The following is a 23,087-nucleotide window of genomic DNA, read 5'->3' as shown; positions in this document are numbered from 1 at the left end:
CACTGAGGCGATGGCCTCCTTGCCACGTGATATAAACCACTGCACATAGGCTGCATAGATGTTTCCCTCCCAGCCAGGAGAGAGTGTCCGTCACAGCTTGTCCCCCCTAACCATGAGACCTGTCACAGTCCAACACTACACACCTGGCTGACACATCACAGGAAACACAGCAGTTATATAAACATCAGAACAAAGCCAAACACTTTAGTTGAGTCTAACTCTAGAAATCATTTTTAAAAACATCATGAATCATATGAAATGATGATATGAATCATATCGGCGAATCAAAAACAATGTCTCGCTGCACCCACTCACTGATCCAATAGGTTCTACTTTATTCAAACCCAGACAATACTAGGTGATTGACTGATTTTCACCTAATCAGCCACTGATTATTTGGTCACTTTGGTCACAGCCCAGTCCAACATTTCAGCATTGTTTCTGGATGAGTGTAGGAGTCTAGAGTGGATGTTACAGATGAGAACTAAAGGGCAGTGGAGTAGTTTTGCACCGTGTGTCTCTCACCTCTGTATCATGGATGTATTAAACTCTGTATGACATTCCAAGGAGCAATAAAACATCTCACATCTGCTGTATGTACACACAGTCACAGGCTTCACAGCAGCACAAACAGTAACAGACATATATCCTCTCCCTGCCTTTCATTACATGGCCATGGATTCTCCAGTGTCCTCTTTCAGGAACTTTAATATGCTGCCCCTCTGACCCGCGTGGATCAGACTGGTGCAAGGCAGCATGAGAGGAAGGATGGGTACAAGTAAAACCTCCCTCAAAGGATAAGGCTGGCGATTTTCTATATTTTTCTTATCGTCAGCAAATACAGAGCCAAACCAACAATGAACTCATCCTACTTACAAGTATTGTGCATGTATCCAAAGCCCAATGTTTTGTATTCCTCTGTGCCGTACACCTCACGTTTCTTTGCCAAACTAACATACTCAAGAATTTGTCCCCAAGAATGTGGGCACAGTAATTTGGTTAGAAACGGCTCCAAAGACTAATAACAGAAATAACATTTTTAGGGTAGAGGCCACTGCTCATGCACTGGAACACATGACATCTGCTGTACACAGAACTACTCTCTGCAGACTGAAAACATGATGGCTGTTATTAGTCTCTGGAACCTTTGTGACCGTAATCTTTGTGATGAAGGAATATGTCATCCAGTGCAGCGGTGTGGCTCCTTGACATGTTTCTAATGGTTTTTGGACAACAATACAATTTATCAAGCTTTGAATACACACATAATACTTGTAAGTAGGATCAAATCATCCTTGGTTTGGCTCTGCACATGAGTTTAGTTGACAATAAGACAAAATATAGAAAATGACCAGTTTTATCCTTTAGAGGGCTACTTCCAGTAAATCATCAGTATACGTACGGTTCATAACCTCTACTCTAAGTGATGTGTACTGCAGTGTTCTGTATGTAATTCACATCATTCTTTTTTCTGTTTAAGTTCATTCACATAAATGTGGTAGTTATGTTGTCTGTGCTATGTTGTGTGTTCATTGTTTTTTTTCATATTTTTATGATGTACATTTTATTGTTTCACGCAAAAACAACAACAACAAAAAAAAAAACAAATCCCAGACATGCAAGCCCATGTGCCACTGAGCTGAGTGTCTGATGTGATTGACAGCAGCGCTTTCACAGCCTATCTCATCACAAGATGGAAGCTCTCTCTCTGTTTGTCTCTCTCGCGGCATTTTTCTCTCAACTCTTCCTCAGGTCTAAAGCTGAACATCCGACCCGTCTCCCATCATCCTCCTTCAGGATACAAATTGTTCTTATTTCAAAAGGCACAAAGGACAACACAGTTTGATAGCTAAAGTAACATTCTGCAACAGTTTCATGTGAATACGTTTCTACTGATGTACCATAATATTTATTCAACCTGTAGCCATTGAATATAAGCTTTTACATTTGTAGCAGTGTCAGTTCTTTCTAGGGAAATGCCCTGTGGACCATGAAGAAGACATGCTGCTCTGTAAAAGAGGCATTTTGCAATAAAAGGAAACATTTCTTTGCAATGAAAAGAACCAACCGTGTGCAGGCTTGGAAAGCATACATTTGACTTTTGACTTTTTGAGGTTGTCAGCTTAAATTCCTGGTCCTGTTGCAAACCTGTACAGGACACATGAATGAGAAACATTTTCAACCCCTCAACTACCTCTCATGAGCAAGGCTACAACCCCTGCATGCTACAGTGGAGATGAAGACTTGAAACTGGCTGTAGTGGGCAGCTTTCAGTGTGAATGTGTGTAGCTGTGTGATGTTACTATCATCAGTATGTGGTCCCCAGCAAGACCATTCACCAATAAAAGTCAATGTGCGAGGCCAGAGAAGTTGTGTCACCCTGAAATTTCTCCAAGAGCCACAAACATACATCTTCTTCCACATTTTCACCTTGGTCACTGCTAATATTTCCATCTCTTCTAGCCAGTGCAGAGTTAAAATGAACATTCTTGGGAGCCACGTGAGTCATGCACAACGTCGCTGCCCACGTCTGTGTGTGGGGGCTGATGAGTAATCCAGCTTGGACTGAGGCAGCAGGCGAGGCTTTGAAGCCAAGTCTCAGTGGAGTAGGGAAATATTGAAGCACAGACCAGGCTAAACACAGCACTAATGCAAATCTAATGCCAGTGACGACACAGACGACTACACAACTGAGATTTGATCCCATTTGGGATTTTAACATCTCATTGTTTCAGTGAAATAATGTAATAATGGGAAAATAGTTCATTATTACAGCCATCTGAGCAGGAATAAACTCTTGACTCAGATGACCAAAATGTAAGGGTTGTGACAGGAATAAACCACAATTGAACAGCTGTGAAAACGAGGAAGCTGTGATGTAAAAGTGGCCTCGGGCTGCATCAACAACAAAGGTTGCGTGTAATCATTACGTAAAGTGTATCAGCGGGCTGAGGTCACTACTATTAGGTGGACCATGGGTCATATGGCAACCAGTCCAAACCACACGTTTGTCAGTCACCGATCATCCATGAAAAGCATGCTTCCTCTTCTTCTTCTTCTTCCCAAAAGCTGCATGTTCAGTTGTTATCGCAATTTTTATACTGTAAAGTTGAAGTGATTAGTTGATAATTCGATTAGTTGATCGGCAGAAAATGATAAATCTGCAACTGTTTTATGATTATAATCAATTCGTCATTTAAGTCAAAATGGACAAATATGTACTCAATCCAGCTTCTAGAATGTAATTTTCTATGACAGTAAACTGAATATTTTGGGGGTTTAGACTGATGGTCGGACAAAGTAAGCAATATAGACTTTAACTTGTGTTCTGGGAAATTGTGATGGACATTATTCATTATTTTCAGATATTTCATAGAGCAAACAGTCGAGAAAATAATCAGCAGATTGATAATGAAAATAATCGTTAGTTATAGCCCTAGAATACAGGCACGTTTATAACACAGAAGTATTTCATGTTTTTTGTAATGTCTGTTTGGGTTGAAAATAATCAGATGTGAATACAAGATTCATAACATTGCACTGGGTAATAACATCCATTATATTTCACAGTACTGAGGATGATCATTGAAAAAAAAAAATACAGTGGTGGTAGCCCGCTGTGATGATCAACAACATGTTTTGAATAGCTTTTAATTATCACATTATCACTGTTTTCACACAAAACATCCTCTGATAAAGCAGCAAAGAGCTGTAAGAACCACAAATCAGTGCAGGAATACATCAGCCACTATAAGCCACTGAGGCAGTGATCCATTTAATTGAGGACACAAAGGGTTGAAGTGAAAGGGTCAAGCACTGCCCAGAGTGCAGTTCATGTTAGACCTATACAGGACGAGGCAGCAGCGGAGTCATCCACATGAACATAAGTGTTCATACGCTCCTCAACAGAAAGCGACTGTATGTTGCCTCCTGTTTGGCGATCATGGAGAACATGTGTGCTCACTAACAGCTTGCCTTGCTGCAGCTATGTGATTATACATGTCTGTTCACATGTGAGTTGCCACAGTGCATCAACTTAATTAATGCGAATGTGCTCGGAGCAGCCTGCAGTCATTCCTGCCCACGGTAGAGAGGCTGTTACATCACTCACACACAGAAAAACACACAGCTATTTAGAGACATTTTCGTGCCTTTATGGAATAATGTTCTCCTTGGAATATCCAAGATAAATCCATCTTCATTTATTGTACTTGGTGAGCCATTCCTGCCCTTTTTTTCCCCTCCTTTATTTTCTTTTTCAGAGCTGTTTCATCGGGGCGCTCTGTGCTGTGGAGCTGCAGCTGCTGAGCCACACACTGACTTCTGGCTGCATTCATTAGCTCCTGTGTTTCTAGGAGGGTCTGGATAACAACCCTGTGCAGGCTTTCAGCCCTCATCTGTGTCTCTCCTCCCCCTGCCTCCGTGCCAGGCTGCAGGAGTAGAGCTCAGACGGTGTGTGTGGTCCCCCCCCTCCTCCTCCCCTTGGGGGCACAAGGGCACTGGGTGGGCAGAGGGAGGGGGGAAGATTCTGGGTGCTCAGTGGCCCCTTCTTTAAAATGTTGTTATGCACAAATGTGTCCTCCCAAACAAAAGCAGTGTTTCCTCTAGGATTTTTTTTCAGCAGCAGGGGGAAAGAGTTTTGTTGTACCTGGGTCTTTGTTTTCTCTCCTTTCTCCTCCACTCTCATCTCTTTTTGCACTCTCTCCTGATTCACTCTGCTCTCACCTCCACTACTGCTGCCCGTCTACTTGTCTAATAAGGTTACATTTGAGAATGAGTAACATTAGATAATTCTCTCACATCACAAATGTTTGATCAAGCAACCAGTAAGAACATTAAAATATTGCAGTTGCCACCACTAACATTACATATTTTAGAAGCAGAGGGTATTTCTTTCACTTCAAAATTTCACAGCATAGCTAAGAACGTTAGCCCCTCCCTAGCTAAAGTAACGTTAGCTTACTCATCAACATCAGACATCTTTCTCTTCTTGGAGAAACAAACTCACCTGAAAAGGAATATTTTAATACATAGCTTATATAAACATCGTTGGCAATTATTTTACCAATGTTTGTTAGTAACGTTACCGGTATTATGATTCGCTGAGTTCGCTAATGTTAATGTTTACCTTGCTAACGTTAGCTAGAACTTTATTTCACAATATATTGTGGCTCCGCAGAGTCATGTAATTGCGACTTTATGACATTTCATACAATTCTGAAGCAGTAGCGGCAACAAAATGTATATAACAGAAACACTGAAAGGGAAAATAATCTGGGTGCCAAAGTTTTTTTTTTTCCTGAAAGCTTTAATGATTATCTTTTGTTTCATCCGTTGAAATAATTTGGCCTGGAAAAGACATGATGTGCTCTGTGACCCCAAGGCAGTGCTTGAATTAAATAGCCCCCCCCCACCCCCCAAAAAAAATAAATCAGAGAATGTAGCTGTGAACGTACAGTTGTGACAAGCCTTTGACTGCACAGTTTTATTTGCAGTCTCCAAGGCATTTCGTGAACCTTGACATTACTCACGGTTGGCTGCATTTCTTCATGTGTCACAACAGTTTATAGTCTGTCCTCTGTGGATGCTCGCGAAGTCGCCGAAACAAAGCCTGGGTCGTTAGTAAGGGAGGAAACCCCGAAAGACCAACCATTTTCATTTTCGTTTGTGAGACAGGAAATGTTCAGACGTCTTCTCTTCTTCAGTTTATCATTACGTTTCTACAACTGTCACACCATGGATGTCACTATGGACTGTTTGTGGCCTCAGTAAATTCTTGTAAGTTTCCTTTTGGAGGGTAATTGTGAATATTTTAGTTCAAATTCATACTTCTGCTTGTGAGTACCAACAACACTGTGTGTGTTTGCTAATTTCTAGTAGGTCATGTATTTTTTTACGAGGTTCTAGTCTCATAAGGTGTTGTCAACTTTAGCTCTCCCACTATAAATGTTACACAAAGACGCTGTCTGCTCAGGCAGGCTGCAACCAGCACGTCTATAAAAATTGATAACAAACTCTGAATGACAGCAAGCATGACGAGTCTTCAGTGTCAGGCTGCGACTCTGACTCATATGAAGAAATTTTCCATATAGCAGATAGAGAACAACCGGTCCTTCTCTGGGTCAGGCCGACTTCTCCTTGTGGTCGTTCTCATGAGAACGGGTGCTAAAATAAACAATCTTATAGCAAGATCCCTGATTATGATATGACTCAAGCCAAGGCTGTCTGGTAAACAGATCCTTATCATTACTATTAAGTAGGTGTTGTTTACGGCTCTTCCTTCAGACTTTGGGTGACATTTCACAGTGTCAACTCCATGTGCTAAGACTGTATCCCAAATGTCTCCTTAATCGATTAAATGTCAATAAATTCTTTTGCTCAAGACATCCAAGGTCTCCTGGTATTTCTGAATTACCCAGCTCCAAGATTTCCATCACAAATCATACAGTGAGGATTCATCGTCAATCCTCACATCATCCGTCAGGCCCCGGCCTGTCAGGAAAGAAGACTCTTTCAAGCTGAACCAACAAACTTTGCATACTGGCGTCTCCAAACAGCAGCAAAGCATCCCTGAAAACTATTTGAACTTCAAAAACCCAGAAATCCTGTCAGGTGACGTCAGTAAACTGTTTGTTCATGTTTACCAACCCATGCCAGTCTGTGCTGCTTTATACCAAGTTTGTACCAAGCTGTCTCAGATATGGTTTCTGCTTTGGTCATAACTTTATCTTTTCCGTGTTTTTCTGTGTTTATACCTGACATGAAGTATTTGCCTAAACCTGCATTAGTTGATTATTTTTGGCCACAGGTAGTCTTCAAAGCTGCTTTAATGTAAGTCCAATATTCACCCTTTTTTCAACCCTGTTCGTTATCTGGCTCTTTAGCTGCTAAATGCTTCACTAGTTGCTAACTTCCTCTGCTGTTTAGTGCTGGGAAACAAGTGAACAGTGGGTCTATCATGGCTTTTTCACTGAAAACAGGTGCCAGCTGGATAAGCAGGTTGACGAGAGGTCAGACTGATCCAAAACAGTGAAGTTGTGGGCTTTAAAACCAAAACAATAAGCTGAAAGATGCTAAAAAGATCCATAGAGCCGAGGGAACTACAGAGTCAAGTGATAATTCTCTGTGGATTTGTCACTATTACGTGACATTACATGTAGTAATTTGATCCATTATTAATATAAATATATTGATTAGAACAGCATTAAAGACTATTTAAATGAGATGATTTTACATTCTTCTCTAATGCAGCTTTATTTGTAATTTTGTGTTTTTATGTAAAAATCCTTCTCAGTGCAGCTTAAGTGTTTGTTTCTCCCTTATGTTGTCTGTTATCTCTGCAAAATTAAGAAAGACAGGAAGATAATATACTGTGGGTAGGAAAGTTTCTATGTGGGGTGGGGTGGGATCAGAACGGTGGCTCCCAGGGGCCGTGGGGCCCTTCACCCTCTCCTTATTGGGATGTGTGTTGGCACAGTTCCCCCCCGCTGGCAACCAGCAGGCTGGGAGCCCGGGGCAGAGGGGAGGTGAAATGTCAAGAACAAAATGCAAATTCATGCTGACAAGTGGTGCAGAAAACATGTTCTCTGCGACTCGGGGAACCTTGATATTTCACAAAGTCAAATGAACATGTCAGCCAACACTGCAGGGCAACTATTGGGTTATTTAAAGAGGAGGTTCAGAAAGCAGGCCGGTGTTACATCACAGGCAGCAGGGACTGTTTACGTGCAGCTCAGCGGACAAGGCTCTTCTTTGTTGTGGTTGTTATCCTCCTTCTCCAGTCTCCCTCTGTCTGTGAGCCATCACCGACTCGCAGAGTGAGACACAATGAGGGTGGGCTGATAGAGGAGACATACTGGTTCACATTAGTCCATCATTACATGACTTCTGCTCTGTCATCTGCCAGGTCCGCTGTCAGACCCAGTGCCCGTGTGTTATCTGTCTCCACCACTGAGCGCCTTAAGGAAATGTGGCTCACAGCTCCAGCTTTGATTTGCAGCAGGACATCATCAAGACTGAAGAACCAGACCCAACCTCAAAACTGATTCATCCAGGCTGCATTCTAGCTACTTTGTTAAAATGGAGATGGTCATGTGAGGATTTAGGTAATGCACGGCTATCTGCCATCCAAATCTACTTACACACATTCACTGATTACTACTGTGTAAACACACCTGCTACTGTGATGACTGATGGTCAGCTGCACCTCCTGCCTCTTGCATCGCCATCAAACTGCTAAACGTAGGAAACAACCTCTGCCTTGAGAGTATAGTACATTCTGCAATAACTTATACAGTACATCATGTTATTGTAATGTAAAGGGGCCCGTGTTGCTAGACAAGTAAAACACAGCACTGACACTGCCAAGTTAAGGACTTCAATTCAACTATGACTTCAAAAACTAGAGGAACGCAAACACTCATTTAAACAATATGTCCACTGTGTGGTGTACATAATACATGTAAAATAGTGGTTTTTTTTATAAAACATGTTTGAATAAGCCATGATTTCATCATGCCTGTATTTAATTTGCATATATCTATTTTCTGTTCCTTCAGTACAGAATGTCCTGATCACGCTTTCCGTCTGTGTGACGTCTGAGGTCGTGCACTCTTCTGTCTTGGAGTGTTTGAAGTATTCCTGGCTGCGCTGATGAGTAACTCTGTTACAAGGTCATGCCTCCTGCAATCAGACATGAAAAATACACCAAGCTGTCGGCACAACTGAGAATCTACTCGACTGACTCAGAAGCAGCACTTAATACCATTAACAGAAAGCTGTAAAGAACAAAACTATGACTGAGATGAACTTCAAGATGTCAAAATCTACACAGCGGCCACAACTGATGCTCTGATCAGAGTAAATAGAGCATGCTGTAGAATAAACTCCTTATGAATATGTTGCATATGGCCAACAGGGCAGTGAGTCAGGCTGTTACAGACTGCTGTGACACAGCAAAGAGCCTGGATGCAGTGTCCAACACAGAAGGACAAAAAAGTGGCAACCATGTCTGACAGGCTAACATCCCATCCCATCGGCGTAAATGTCCCCAAATAGAAGCTAATTGCAACAGGAAACAGCATTTTTTTTTTTTTTTAGCAAAGTGGTGAGCCCGGACAGAAAAAGACATGTGATGCGACCAAGTGATATATCCATGTGAAAACGTTTCTGTCACCAGGGCCATGTGCACATTTGACACAACGTCGCACGCTGGCCTGATAATGTCAATATAATTTCCTTCATCTCCTGTCAGCTCGACGCCCGCTCCTTGTCACAGAAACAGGCTGGAAATGGAGAACTCCCACACTCTCTGTGACAGCGCTGGAGCTGTATAAACAAACCCCTCGGAGTCAGTAATTCAGGGGTATCCAGAGTTTCTCCCCTGCAATCTGCTGCTAAATCTGCTAAACTTGCTTTAATCCACACTGCTCTTTTTTTTAACGTTGGTCTGAACAGGTAGTCTGGGTGACTGGAGATCAGGTAGGAACTTTTTTTTGCTTCCAGGAATAGAAAATCAACCGTTATTTGATAATCACTTTTGTGGTGTCCTTGAGAAAAAACATTAAAATTTTATAATTCAAACCCACAATACAGTAGGTGTGAAAACCTGTTGTGGTTTGATGGATTCACATGTTGGCGTGTCATCAGCTACTGAGGTGCCCTTAATCAACGTTAGTAACCTTCAACTCCTACAGAGCAGCTATGTAGGTAAAAAGAATGACTGGTTTTACTGGGGAGTTTCAAGGAGTCCAACCTGTGTTAATATAAAACAGGATGATTCCTCAAACTGCTCCCTGAAAACACTTGATGGTAAAAAAAACCCCCATTAATGCTGAGTGATCCGGGCCAGGCACGGCACACAGATTTGTGTATCTTCCTGGTGAGTCATGTGGCTTCAAATAATCTGCCATCATGTAACCCAGCAACGGCACATGAAGCCAAGTCTTACTAGAAAGGAGGGAATAAAAATGAACTGAAACCCCCTCCTCATCCATCACACATGTAAATTTGTCAGGTCCAGCTTGACACACGTCCTGCAGGAGGACAATGCACATGCCAACTCCACAAAAACGTGCAGCCCTCAGCGTCTTCCTTGGACTCACCCAAAGAAAGTCATTATGATGATATATGTTGGCGTAATCAGATTAATTCAGGAGCTAATTTGTTGCTGTCAAGTGTGCCTGGCTGCCGTCAGTAGCACACACAGATCCATAACTTATCGAAAGCTGATTAACACATCAATCCTCCTGCTAAGAACGCAGAGCTGGGTGGTTGTCAGGATTACTTAAGTGTGAGCGGAGGCATCCAGACGCCAGAGCCTTGCATTAACTCTCACTCCTGTCACTAGCTTTACTTTTTAAAATAGATTTTTTGCCTTCACATAATAATTCATCGTATTTAATACAATTAAAACAGCATGTTGTACTATGGATGTAAACACGGCGGACAGGATATCGAGGTTGATGGTCTGAGATTCTGCCTCGACAGCGACTTCTGTGTGAATTGGATGTCATCAAAGGATGCAGTTGGCTCTGACCTTTGACCCCTCCAGTGAAATGTGTCCAAATCTGATATCTCCAGAGTAACTTGTTTCCATTTGAAGTTTAATCTAAAGCACTCAGTCATGTGTTGCTTCTTTTCAGCTCCCTAGGGAACTCAGACTGAACAATGCCTCCCGGTGGTGTTTTTTGGCAGTCAGGCGACATCCAAAAATGTTCCCACCATCGGCTAACGAGCTGTACTTTTTGCCACTGCATGAGCCAAGTAGACAAACTGAGAAGGCATACAAACCTCTGCAGTAGGCCTGGTCTCGTGCGGCTGTGGCAGGATGGTAAATAGGAGCTGGCGTGATAGGTCCTGACAGCAGCACAGTCTTGGCCATGAGCACAAACTGGCTCGCTTACGTAACCAGCCCATTGTTACCGCCCTGTTACTGCCATTAACATTCATAGGAATCACATGAAATCGTGCCCCAAAACAAGTGTTTGCTGCTGCAGCAGCAGGAGATGCAGGGAGGATTGGTCAAAGTCAGGAAAGATGATATTTCAATGAGACACATGGTTAGACGAACACAGCGAGACCAGTGGATTGTTGGGTCTCATCCCAGCTTGTAAGTCACTGCACTGTTGGAGAGCAGACTGCTTTCCAAAAAGCACAATGAAGGCAGCTCTCTGTTAACCGCTTGGAACTGCTCGGCTGACCTAACACAAACACCTCTTCACACCTTTAAGGCTCCGCTGGCGCTTCAGCACCTGTTCATAGCACTTGTGCTATCAATAGGTGATCACAGGAGGATTATTTATAGCTGTTACATCTGTGAAGAGACAGACACACTTCTTTAAAGTATCAGTTCACAGCCATTTTGTCTTGTGATCCTCGTCGCAGGCTGCCTGTGAACTTGTGAAAAGTTGAATTAAAGAGCACATTTCTCTTTTCAGGTTTTCTGTTTGATGTGATTCAAGGGGCCAGAGAGGCTAAACACGTATTAGCATTTTAAAGATAGGACAGCAAAAATTTGCAGAGAAAATATGAATGAAACCAAATTTAGTAAACTCATTTTCTATCCTGTGAGATGTTCTTAAACAAATCTTGCACTCTTGGAGGCTGACACCCACAGGCACTTGACAAGAAGTGCTTATCCATAAAGATTAAACAGACTGTACTTAGTGACATGATTAGTAAGCTAATAGAAAAAAAAGTGAAAAGTAAAAGGTTCTATCACAGAATAAGACTACATACTATGTTGTAGTTTGAGTTACCGGGAAAATCTAGTCAGAGAATAGATAACAAACCCTCACCCTCTTTCTCACCTATTACCAGGTGTCCTCAAACAAATAGGTTCAGACTGTTCAAGTCTTTCTTAATACAATACTCACATGCCCATATGTACATTGAGTTGTAGGTCCCTGTAGTGATTATTTGGCCGTGAAGGGACAGACTACCTTCCTTGCATGACTCCACTGAAAGACATGGGGAACAAATCCAGTCCTTATTCAGTACAAATAAAGATGAAGCCAATATGGGACTCCTGCAGTCTGAGCTAGCCAAATGAAAATGGTATTATCCAAAGTAAGTAGTACGAATTCCATCTGTTTCAATGGACAGTGTTTTTTTGCAGAGCTGCAGTGGAGGGATAGTAAGGCAAATTTTGGACAAAAAGAAAAGACTGAATAACTCTGCTGAAGTCTTTTATTAGCTTTGGTTGAACTTTAAAACACATCTTTGCACAGAACAAAGACTGTGAACTCTGTCCCTTCACTCTATGAAGCTGGCAGAAAGTATGGAGAGGAGGAATTACTACACTGACCTATAACTCAACTTATACAATATGAGTATTTTATCAAGACAGACTTCAAAAAACATCTGAAATAATCCTTTAACCTTTACCTGCTGGAGTAGAGAGCTCAGTAACCTGAATATAAACCAGCTGGGGAATGAAAACGAGCTGTTAAATTAACTGAAAATTTGTAATTCCATTATGAAAAGGTATAAAATGTTAAAACTGTCTAGGGCTGCAACTAACAATTGTTTTTATTATCAATAAATAATGTATCTAATTATTTATTATTTTAATGATTTTTTCAATGAATTTAGTCAAGGAAATGTTAGAAAATAGTGTTTATATTTTATATTATATTTTCCCACAGCGAAATCTTCATATTGCAATTTCTGTCACACTAACAGTCTAAAGCTCGAATCCAAGAAACCAAGTATCCAAAACAAAAGCTGCAAATCCTCACACATTTGAGAAGCTGGACCAAGCAACATGTTTGGAATATTTGCTTGAAAAATGACTTGAAAATGAAAAAGTTATTAAATCATTATTATTCATCATTCATTTTTTGTCGATCGACTAACTGATTAATTCACTAGCTGCTTCAGCCATAAATAAATCCGTCTCTCGTCCACATGCACGCATGATGTCAGAAGACCTTTATGTTAACCAGTGTGTGTCAGACTCCCTCTCACACGCATAGATAGATGCATGCATTCATGCAGGGGGAGGTGCTTTTATGACTAACACTAACACACACACTCACTCTCTTCTCTCTTTCACACACACACACATACAGATATAATGATGCAGGTGTGTCCACACTATTCAGATGGAATGATTTATTCATAATCATGATAGCATAATAAAACAATGAACATTGAAAGCACTGACAGTTGAACCCAAGGCCTCTCACACACAGCATGCACCACCCCGACCCCAGCGTTCACAGAGACAGTGAACATTCCTAACGCCAGAGACTCCTGGCTTCTGAAAGTCGTCCTTTTTTTTTTTAATTCTCTGCCCCAGTCAGTTTTTCCTTGTTCTTTTTTTTTTTTTTAATCCTTTAAATATATTTTGATATAAAAACAAGCCCACGTATGATGAATCAACCATGTTTGTGAACTGCCTCTCCCCCTTGTGTTATTGTCCTGCCCCCCCACCGCTCCTCCGAGCTGTCTTGTTAGGAGGACGAACATGATACTGGCCCCCAAATCCTCCCTCTTCCTGTTCGCGCTCTCTTTATGGATTCGTGAAAGAAAAACCCAGTCTGATGGGGAGGTGGGGGAGACAGCACTAAAAAAAAAAAACAACAAAAAAAACAAAACGGTTTGATAAATTCCCTGAAAAAAAAGAAAGCAATAAAAAACATTTCTTTAAAAAAAGTAATTAAAAAAAAAAATCAAACCACAACAGTCCATTTGAAAGAAGTGCTGGAGGGAAGTCTGGAGCTCTGTAGACTGGAGGCACTTTGGCACAGAGCGAAGGCCCCACACCTGACACCACGTTGAGGGGAGGGAGAGAAGGAAAGGAGGGATAGAGGGAAGGATGGAATGACAGAGAGCTGGGCTGAAAGGCATGCAGAGCCACAAGGTGATACAGAGATCCAGGAATGATGAGGGGCGGGGGAGGAAGAAAGAGCACCTGACAAACGTGGAGGAAAAGGCCAGCCTCCCCTCTAGTTAATGCCGTGTTCAGGAGAGGAGGAGGAGGAGGAGGAGGAGGGGAGGAAAATAAAAAAGAAAGAAAGGATCTTGGACCAGGAGAAAGAAAAGACAGAGAGAGCGGGTGAGCAGCGGCAGGTGTAGAAGGAGGAAAGAGCAGTGGCCCATCGAGAGAAGAGGAAACTGTCTGGCAAAAGCTATACAACACAAACAGGAAAACAGTCCTTGTATGGAACCAGAGGAAGGCTGGCGGGCGTCTGAGGTCCGGGGAGGGGGGGAGGGGGGGGGGGCACAAAATGGCAGTCCCACAGGTCAACAGGCTGCAGGCAGGAGGAAGGTGCTGTGGTCCCTCTTCTCCTCCTCCTCCTTCTCCTCCTCCCACTTTACAGCTGTGCTGGGCTGCGTCTCACTTCCTCCTCTTCCCCGTACACCCCCCTCTCCCCCCCCCTTTTGCACATCCTCTTCACAGGTAGAGCTCCTTGGCTCTGATATGCTGCAGCTTCTCCCTCAGCATGCGGAAGGAGGGCCGCACCACAGGGTCCAGGGTCCAGCACTGCTTCATCAGGTCGTACACCACGGGCGGGCAGCCGTCTGGGGCGTCCATCTTGTACCCCTTCTCTACCCGGGGCACCACCTCTTTCAATGGCTGGGGAGGAGGAGGAGAGACACAAAGCATCAGCATCAAGATGTGAGCGTTTTCTATTCTTCAAATACAACAAATGTATAAATATGTAGAGGAAAATGTAACAAGCATGCAGAAGTAATTAACTTTACAATTCACAGTACATAATGTCTCAGCGGTCTCATGGCATAAATCTCATTATCTTGAAGTCAACACTGAAGGTGCGAGACATTTCACTGATCTTGTACAAGAAATAAATAAGTAAATTGATCCTTGTCCCAGCAATGAAGCCTGCCATCTGCTGGTGCTCCCTGGACCTTTAGTGAGCCACAGAAACCTGTGGTGCTCAGGTACTTACAATTCTAGGGTAAGGCACGCGGCCAAAGGAGTAGATCTCCCAAAGTAGGATGCCATAACTCCAGACGTCCGACTTAGTGGAAAACCTCTGTTGGACAAAAAAGAAGAAGGTGATCCTAAATTTAAACTAATTCAACAAAAAGCATTCAGAGAGCAGATCAGTTTTTTTGGGCAGCCTTTATCCATCCACAACAAGCCCTGTCTTCTTACTACGTGATGGACTGCTCTTGTTCAATGAAGCTGTCACCATTTATACCTGAAGTTTATACCTGATTGTATTGTCTACTCACACTCTACTGTATATCTATTATTGGTCATTTAGCCACCTTGTGGTTGCAATGTTTTCTATGTTTTCATTAATTAATGTATGTGATTTGTCTTTTTTTTGTCTGTTACCTGTCTGTACGTTGCAGTATTGATAATTATGATTGTATTTATTTTGTCAGCCATTCTCTGTTGTTATATAGTCATTGTGATATATGTGGGAACCCCCTCGAAAGCGACATGGTACATCTAAAGGGGTTTATCCCAACTTGAATAAAAATTGGGTCTTGGTTGTTTGTCTAGTGCAAGATTAGAGGCTCAAGTAACCAAACATGTGAATACTGTTTGACACAATAACCGAAATTTTGTCAGTAATAATGTTGTTGCCTGAGATGTGGTGTGTAAAGCCAGTTAAAACTGAATTTCAGCAGAGGCTACAGATGGATTCCAGTCACTTCACATGAGATGGTTGAAGCAAAAGTTTGGGAACTATGCTGATTGGCTTTCTTACTAAGAGTTTGATGAGAAAAGTGATACTATTCTCATCTGTGCGCTAAATATGAAGCTGCAGCAAGCAGTCGGTTAGCTTAGCTTAGCTTAGCTTAGCATAAAGACTGGAAACAGGAGGGAAACGGCAAGCATGACTCTCTCTAATGTTCAAAAATAAAATGATGTATTTCGTTTGTTTAATCCTTAAACAAACATGAGTTTACATGTCTTGACCATGTCTGATCACAGTGACTTCCTGGAGTCATGTCATCATTATTAAGCTAGCCGTTTACTCCCCTTTTCAAAACCTTATGCTAAGCTAAGCCATTCAAATCGCAGCTCTCGCTCCATGGTTAACACACAGAGTTCAGAGTGGAATTGATCTTCTCTGCAAGAGAGAGAATAATCACATTTCCCAAAATGTCAAACTGTTGCTTTAAGAAAACAGGCCCAAAAAGCTATTAGCTAAAAGTTGTTGAAACTTTTCTATATGACACACACTTTGCTTTTTCTTTGCTACTGGGATGTCACAGCAGTGTCAAACTTTTTAAGAACACTGCCGTAAGCTTTTAATGAAAAATCATCCCTACTACATACTTTAAACCACACCTTACCGTTACTCAAGTTTAAGTGACAACAAATGACAAGAAAGCAACAACACATCAACCCAGGTTTGCTACCTGTCCATCTCTCCTCCTCTCACCTTCTCTCTTAGTGCTTCGGGAGAGGTCCATTTGACAGGCAGCTTGGCAGTGTCCTGTATGGAGGAGGCCTCCTTGGTGAGACCGAAGTCGCTGACCTTGGCGATGTTATCGTCGGACACCAGCACGTTACGAGCTGCCAGGTCTCTGTGGACGAAGTTGTTGGCCTCCAGGTACTCCATGGCTTCGCACACATCACTGAGTGACACAGTGAGACAGCAGACATGATGAGTGACGACTGGATGACTGAGATAATTGAACTGTCAGAATCTGATAACAGCCTACAGGTGTGCAGCTACGCCCTAATCTGTGTGGACATATCTGTGGCCGTGGTCACAACGTTCATCATCCACTCTTGCCAGAATGCATCAAGCGACGGCTACAGTGCAGCTATAATTAAAGTAAAAAGATGGTGAGGGAAAAACTAACCCAGACACTGCTTTAAAATCTTGCAAGACAAACAAGTATTTTCAAGTTTAGTATTTATTTGTTTTATGTTTATGCAGCTGAAATCTATTCTCTCACACTTCTCTGACAAGTTTGTTGCAGGGTCACGCTAAGAATTTATCAGAATATACTTGTGAAGCATGTGTTTATGACCACTGATCCGAGTGTTTATACTTATTTAATAACTGTATTAATTATTTATTTGTGTTGGATTACAGCATCAGGCAAATGACTGTTAAATTAAAAGTAAATGAAAAATTTAGAGGCACTTGACTTGCAGATAAAGCAGCCTTTTATCAAGGAAAACAACCCCGTGATGTTGCTTGTATAAACAAACGGTTCTTTTATGTTCCTATTCAAGTGCCGTGACTGTTCTTTTGAAATACAATTCAGATCCTGACAGCTAGAGAGCGGCTTTTAGCTCTAGACCCACGAGTTGTGCTGATTAAACATCTGTCATTTCTACAAATCTAATTAGTACTTGAACAGACATGAAGAGGACTCACAGTGAGAACTTGAGTAAGCAGTCCCCACCGAGCACGGTCCGTCCTCGAGAGCGCAGGTAGTCCACTAAGCTGCCCTGTGAGATAGTTGAGGTTATTAACACGATATTTGGAGCAAACTTTTACTTCAAAAGCACCTTACAGCACCCTCCAGCGAAGGCTCCAGCAAAGAACAAATCCTTGACCCTGAGAGTTGGTGAACCGCATGGGACCACCTTTTGTTACACATATGTAAAACTTTTTACAGCATGTTCAGTTTCAAACGGTGAGGCAGCTGCAAACAGGAAAGGGCGGCAAACGGCTTTGTCATTGGAAATATTATGTCTTTTCTATGACATTTGTTTGTCTTAGGAGTTTTCCATTAGAGGAAACGAGGGAAACTCAACAGTATGACTCACCTTAGCCATGTACTCTGTGACAATGTAGAGACTGCCCCTCTCCTCCACAATTACCCCTAACAACTGTACCAGGTTGTTGTGCCTCAGTTGCCTGCACAAAGAGACAAATCCAGTGTGTCATACGGGAGAACATCAAGGTTAATTAGAACATCTCAAGGTGTGATGACATATTGAGGTATAAAAGACAACTTCTCCCTTGTGTCCTCAATGAAATAACATTTGTTGTTGTGTCTTACGTCATGACGGAGGCCTCGGCGATGAAAGCCTGCGCTGTGGCGTCATTTTTGATACACTTGACTGCCACCTTGGTCCCTCTGTAGTCTCCTACCATCACATCTGATAAGGACACGGACAGCGTGAAGTTTTAGTGCGATATCCAAGACAAACTCTGGTCAACTGAGATTCTCTGATGAATGAAATTTAATGATGCAGAGATCATTAATCAGTTCCTCACCTCCAAACTCCCCCTTGCCAATGGTCTGCAGGAGTTTCAGCTCCTTTCTGTTCAAGGCCCAGCCGCCTGTCAGGAGAGGACAGATGATACTTAGCGGTCTTCACAGCCAAAAGTATAAAATCATCTGACTATCATTATATGAGTCTAACGCTTTGATTCCATCAGGCACTTCTGCGTCGTGCTCCGGCTGCGACGTGGTTTTGTTCCGTCCTCCGCATGGCGTCATACCCCACCGGGAGCATTTCAGAAGTGGAGTGTTTTGCTCTAGTAGCGCCAGAGAGCAGAGAGCCACCTCTCTAACTGGAGAGGAAGCCAGGGACTGGAGCAGCCATGGCACCAATGCTGTCATATAAAATCTTGTGATTTTCCACTTCTAAGATGAACCTCTCGTCATCCCTGGTGACATATATCCTCTGACCAGCTGACTTCTGGCCTAGTGCCACTGGTTATAACGTAATGTTGATGTGTGCAGCTTGACGCAGCTTCCGTCAAAAACAGACTAGGTGCATATGTTTAGCGGAGTGGAGTGGACAGCCGTTTCTGAAAAGTGCCGTGTCTGAGCCGGAACGCGACGCAGACGCACCCGGTGGAATCAAACCGTAATAATACTGTACAACACACAGGGGAAAACATGCATTAGAAATGGCAATAAATAACTGACATTTAGTGTTATTATGACAATAAATGTGTAAGTAGTAAGTAAAAGGCAGAAAACATCAAAGAACTACTGAACTATTCAGCAAATGTATTAAAATATTCATTAGAGTTTGACATTCATAGCAGTGATCATCTTGTCACGGAGAATGATCAATCTTTCATTTTGGAGGAAAAGTGTTGATTTATTCTAAATTTTATCTTTTCTCATTTTTCAGGCGGAAGAATTAGCCGTGTCAGATGGGTACAAGGAGAGGAATGAAGAGAGACAAAAGTGGAGGAAGATTCAGATTGACCTTACGAGCCGGTGAAGCCCGGCAGTCGTCCCCAGACACAGAAAGATTAATTACCCTCTGTTGATTAATGCTATTAGGACCGGGATGATGGCAGAGCGTTGCAGGAGATGCAGGCTTTGTCTGATTAATGTGTGTGTTTGTGTGTGTTGTAGACTTTATGTTTGTGAGCTTAGCGTGACAGGACACACACAAATGCTCAATAATGTCCCTGTGTGCAGTGGTGCCAGTGTCCCTGTAGAGCAGTGTAATGAGCTCGGTGTCCTTACTCCTGGAGAACTCGTCTTGTGCTGCCACTGTTCCCTCCATCAACTTGGGTTTAATCAGCCTGGTGCAAAGGCCATCGGCATCTTTGGTGTAATGCTGGGGGCAGAGAATTAAACACACACGTTTCAATACATGAGGAGAAAAGTCAGTTTTGTTTTAAAGTTGGAAAAATGATGATTATCCTGGTCCTCATGTTTTGTAACGAGTTAGGAGTCGACTAAATATCTTTGGATTGTGGACTGTTGATTGAACAAAACGAGACATCTGAAGACGTCAACTTGTGCTACAAGAATTTATAATGGATATTTTTCTCTATTTTCAGACATTTTTACAGACAATATTATCAACAGGGAAAATAATTGGCAGATTACTTGATAATGAAAATAATCATTAGTTACAGCCCTACAAAAGTGTGGATGATGTTTGCAGCAACACTCTAGAGAAGAACCTGATACAACATGAAGGCACATTAAGCAGTGTTTGTTTCCACCAAACATCTTACTGGCATACATTACATCAACTTATTTGAGCCATCAGCTCCATGCCAAAGGGGAAATATAAGTTAAAATCAAGTTTAGCTTTTTTGTAAATTGTTAAAATGATACAGCATTCTTATGATTTAAAAAAAAAACCAAACATGTCCACAGCATCAGTGCACAAGCCCAACTGTTTCCGATATATGTATCTATATATCTAAAGAGACAGCATTGAGATCATTCAAATTGCACAGAGTTTCTTCAAGGTCAAAACTTGAGAGAAAGATCTTCTTTCAAGATTATATGCAGAGTCTGACAATGATCTGATCTGATATGGATGGTGAGAAAAACAACTTCTACTTTACCACAACCATGAGTAGAACAAACACAAGTAAGCCAACGCTTCTGCAAAGAAATCGCACAGCAGCAGCGGTGACAAGATCATGCATATGGGATTAGGGAGCCGGAGAGACTGACAGTATGTGTAGGGCATCTGCTAACAGCTGTGAAGTAGCTTCCCTGCTGGGAGAAGTGGAAGATGGGAATAATATATTGTGGGAACCAGCGGCAGAGGAGGAGTGTGTGGGTGTGAGAGAGGTCAATGCATTATTAGACCCCACACCCCGAGAAACGCACACCCCGAACTCGTCAATAAATGCTCATCATCATGAAATCAGGTTAGACATCAGCAATAACCATGTTTGGTGATATTCTAAAGTGAGGATGGAAAAGAGTCTTTTTCGCTGGTTAGTTTGATAGACAGAAATAGAAACATGTGAGACAAACAGGTTCGGTGATTTCCTGACAGACACTTACGGTCACATAAGACATCAAACATCTGTTTAACCACTAGATTAATAAAACAGCGAAAGAGGAAGCTCATCTACCGACAAAACCAATGTTATGAAACTGCAGCATGACGAATTGACCACAGGCTGTATGTTACTGTGAGAACCACCAGGGGGCAGCACGGTGAAGGAAGGGCCAGCGCCTTTTTCATTCAGCACTGACAAATGAAGCCACACAGTAGCACAATCACAACCACACCACATAGTAAACACATGTATACAAACACACATTTGCTTCGGCATCAATCAGTGATGTGGTTGTATCGTTTGCTGTTAAACCTGCAGTGTTTTCTATATCATCTCTTGCAATATAATGTATATTTGTATATATTCTAATTCATCTGTCTTATCTTTCTCTTCTCTCTCTCCTTATTTAAAATTATAAATATATTGTAATTGGAACTTAAGCTTGAAGAAGCCAAATTTGGCTGCGTACCTATTTTGCTGTGCACGTGACAATAAAAGCTCTCGAGAATCTTGTAAGATATAGAAAAATCTGAATGCTGCAAAATTGGTCCTGCTCTGCTAACGATGAATTGTGTAACACATTACAATGGACTGAATGCAGCAAAGTGTATTTTAAGTACACAATGGTAGTGCATGAATCACGATCTTGCCATATATAATTAATGTTGAAGGGTCTAATCACTGGGTAAAAATGGGCTGACAATACTTTCATTGTGCTGTTACACCCTTGTAAATACTATAAGCAGCTATCTTTGTTGACCTGTATCACTGCAAACATGTGACTGACATGTATAACATCACGGTGGATGTAGTGATTGAAAGAAAGGAGTGGCATTTGCACCACAGTGCGTCTGAACAGGCTCGAGTCTGTATGTATTTATACATATAGTGTATACAGGTATATGATGTGTTTGTTTATGTGTGCTGATATATATATACAGCCTATGTGAAGCCTGCTGTGACAGGCTAATGGGAGCAAGGGAACAGTGAAAAACACACAAGAATGTGAGGAATCCTCTCATAGGCTATTAGTGAGAGAGAAAGAGAGAGAGAAGACACAGGGGAATGCAGACAGGGGAGAGGATAAAGATGCAGAGAAATTGAAAGACAGAAAGGCAGGGAGGGGAAGCGGAGAATGGGAGACAGCAGAGGGTGGAAGGAAGAGGTTGAGATGGATAACAAAGAGAGGAGGAGTGAAAGCAATATGCCAGGTATACACGAGGGAGCACAACAAGAGAGAAAAGAGAGGGAGGGAGGGAGGGAGGGAGGGAGGTGGAGAGAGGAAGTGGAGGCAGAACCACCAAGCCTGGAGGGTGTGAACGAGAGAGAGAGAGAGAGAGAGAGAGTGAGAGAGAGAGAGAGAGAGAGAGAGAGAGAGAGAGAGAGAGAAGGATAGAGAGATAGAGATTGTGGGTGGCTGATAACATGAATGCACAGGGAATCTAGATGGTCTCGGTGCCAGCTGGCACATTCCTGTCGTCCACTTCCAACGCCCCGCGAGGCAAAGAGATGAGGTCCAATTAAAAGTGTGATAGCCGCCAATCCAGCGCTTCTCTTTATCTAAGAGGATGAAAGGCCTCTCTCTCTCTCTCTCCCTTTCTCTCTCTCTCTCTGCCATCATGTCTCCTGTCTTCCCCTCCCCACACACTGTCCTTCCTCTGAACCAGCTTTCTGATAACAGTCAGGGAGTGAGAGGATCAGACAGCTTTTTGAAGAAAGTGTACTTGAAGGAGATTTTTAGGGAAACTCCACAGAGACACTGAATGTGTGTGTGTGTGTGTGTGTGTGTGTGTGTGTGTGTGTGTGTGTGTGTGTGTGGGGAGGGGGTCTTTGTGTTTATGGAGTTATGTAATCATACTTCTGCATGATGAATCACAATACTCATTTTTTACTAATTGTTAATAGTGGCATGAGGCTTATAAGATAAATTCCATTTTATATTCCTAATTTCTTAAATACAGGAATATGGGAATATGATTTAAACTTTTATTCTTAACTTCACTTAGACCTACATATATTTTTTCTCAAAAAAATCATAATGATTACTTAAGTTTACAGGCATACAGTTAAATAATCTGAAATGCCATGTTAGTCTCAATGATAAGTAACTATTTAATCACTAAAGAATAAAACAAAACAGACTCTAATGGCATTATTCTGCTGTCTGATGGACAGACAGCTACAATATTTGGATGTAAGAAATTAAAACAGTAGTGATACAAGAGGGAATTTTGACAACATAAACATGACAATTAACTTTTTAGGACAGAAATCTACAAGTAATGAAGTCGACTGTTTGTAAGTGTAGATTGAAGACAAGAACTAAACCCTCAATATACCCTTCCTGAAGAAACTTCAATGTGAAATAAACTGTGTGGAAACCATATTGGCAGCCACATGAAATCACTG

General features: G+C 42.0%; 1 protein-coding gene and 1 long non-coding RNA gene across 2 annotated transcripts in view; one reads left to right on the top strand and one right to left on the bottom strand.

Moving 5' to 3' along the window:
- Positions 1-3,442: 3,442 nt before the first annotated feature.
- On the top strand, positions 3,443-5,426 carry LOC122997791. Its single transcript, XR_006407275.1, has 2 exons — positions 3,443-4,013; positions 4,263-5,426. It is a non-coding gene; the product is annotated as an uncharacterized LOC122997791 (long non-coding RNA).
- Positions 5,427-13,101: 7,675 nt separating this feature from the next.
- LOC122997304 (tyrosine-protein kinase CSK) overlaps positions 13,102-23,087 on the bottom strand; it is a 47,387-nt gene continuing 37,401 nt past the window's right edge. Inside the window, exons 6-13 of the mRNA XM_044373404.1 lie at positions 19,390-19,483; positions 18,174-18,239; positions 17,956-18,055; positions 17,720-17,810; positions 17,325-17,398; positions 16,374-16,569; positions 14,919-15,005; positions 13,102-14,584 (exon numbers count right to left, since the gene is read on the bottom strand). Coding sequence (XP_044229339.1) covers positions 14,402-14,584; positions 14,919-15,005; positions 16,374-16,569; positions 17,325-17,398; positions 17,720-17,810; positions 17,956-18,055; positions 18,174-18,239; positions 19,390-19,483 — 891 coding nt within the window. The 3' untranslated portion in view covers positions 13,102-14,401. The remainder of the gene's footprint in view (positions 14,585-14,918; positions 15,006-16,373; positions 16,570-17,324; positions 17,399-17,719; positions 17,811-17,955; positions 18,056-18,173; positions 18,240-19,389; positions 19,484-23,087) is intronic.

Source organism: Thunnus albacares, chromosome 1 (assembly GCF_914725855.1).
Source record: "Thunnus albacares chromosome 1, fThuAlb1.1, whole genome shotgun sequence".
Lineage (NCBI taxonomy): Eukaryota > Metazoa > Chordata > Actinopteri > Scombriformes > Scombridae > Thunnus > Thunnus albacares.
Note: the sequence above shows the minus strand (reverse complement) of the source record. Positions and strands in the feature narration are given on the sequence as shown.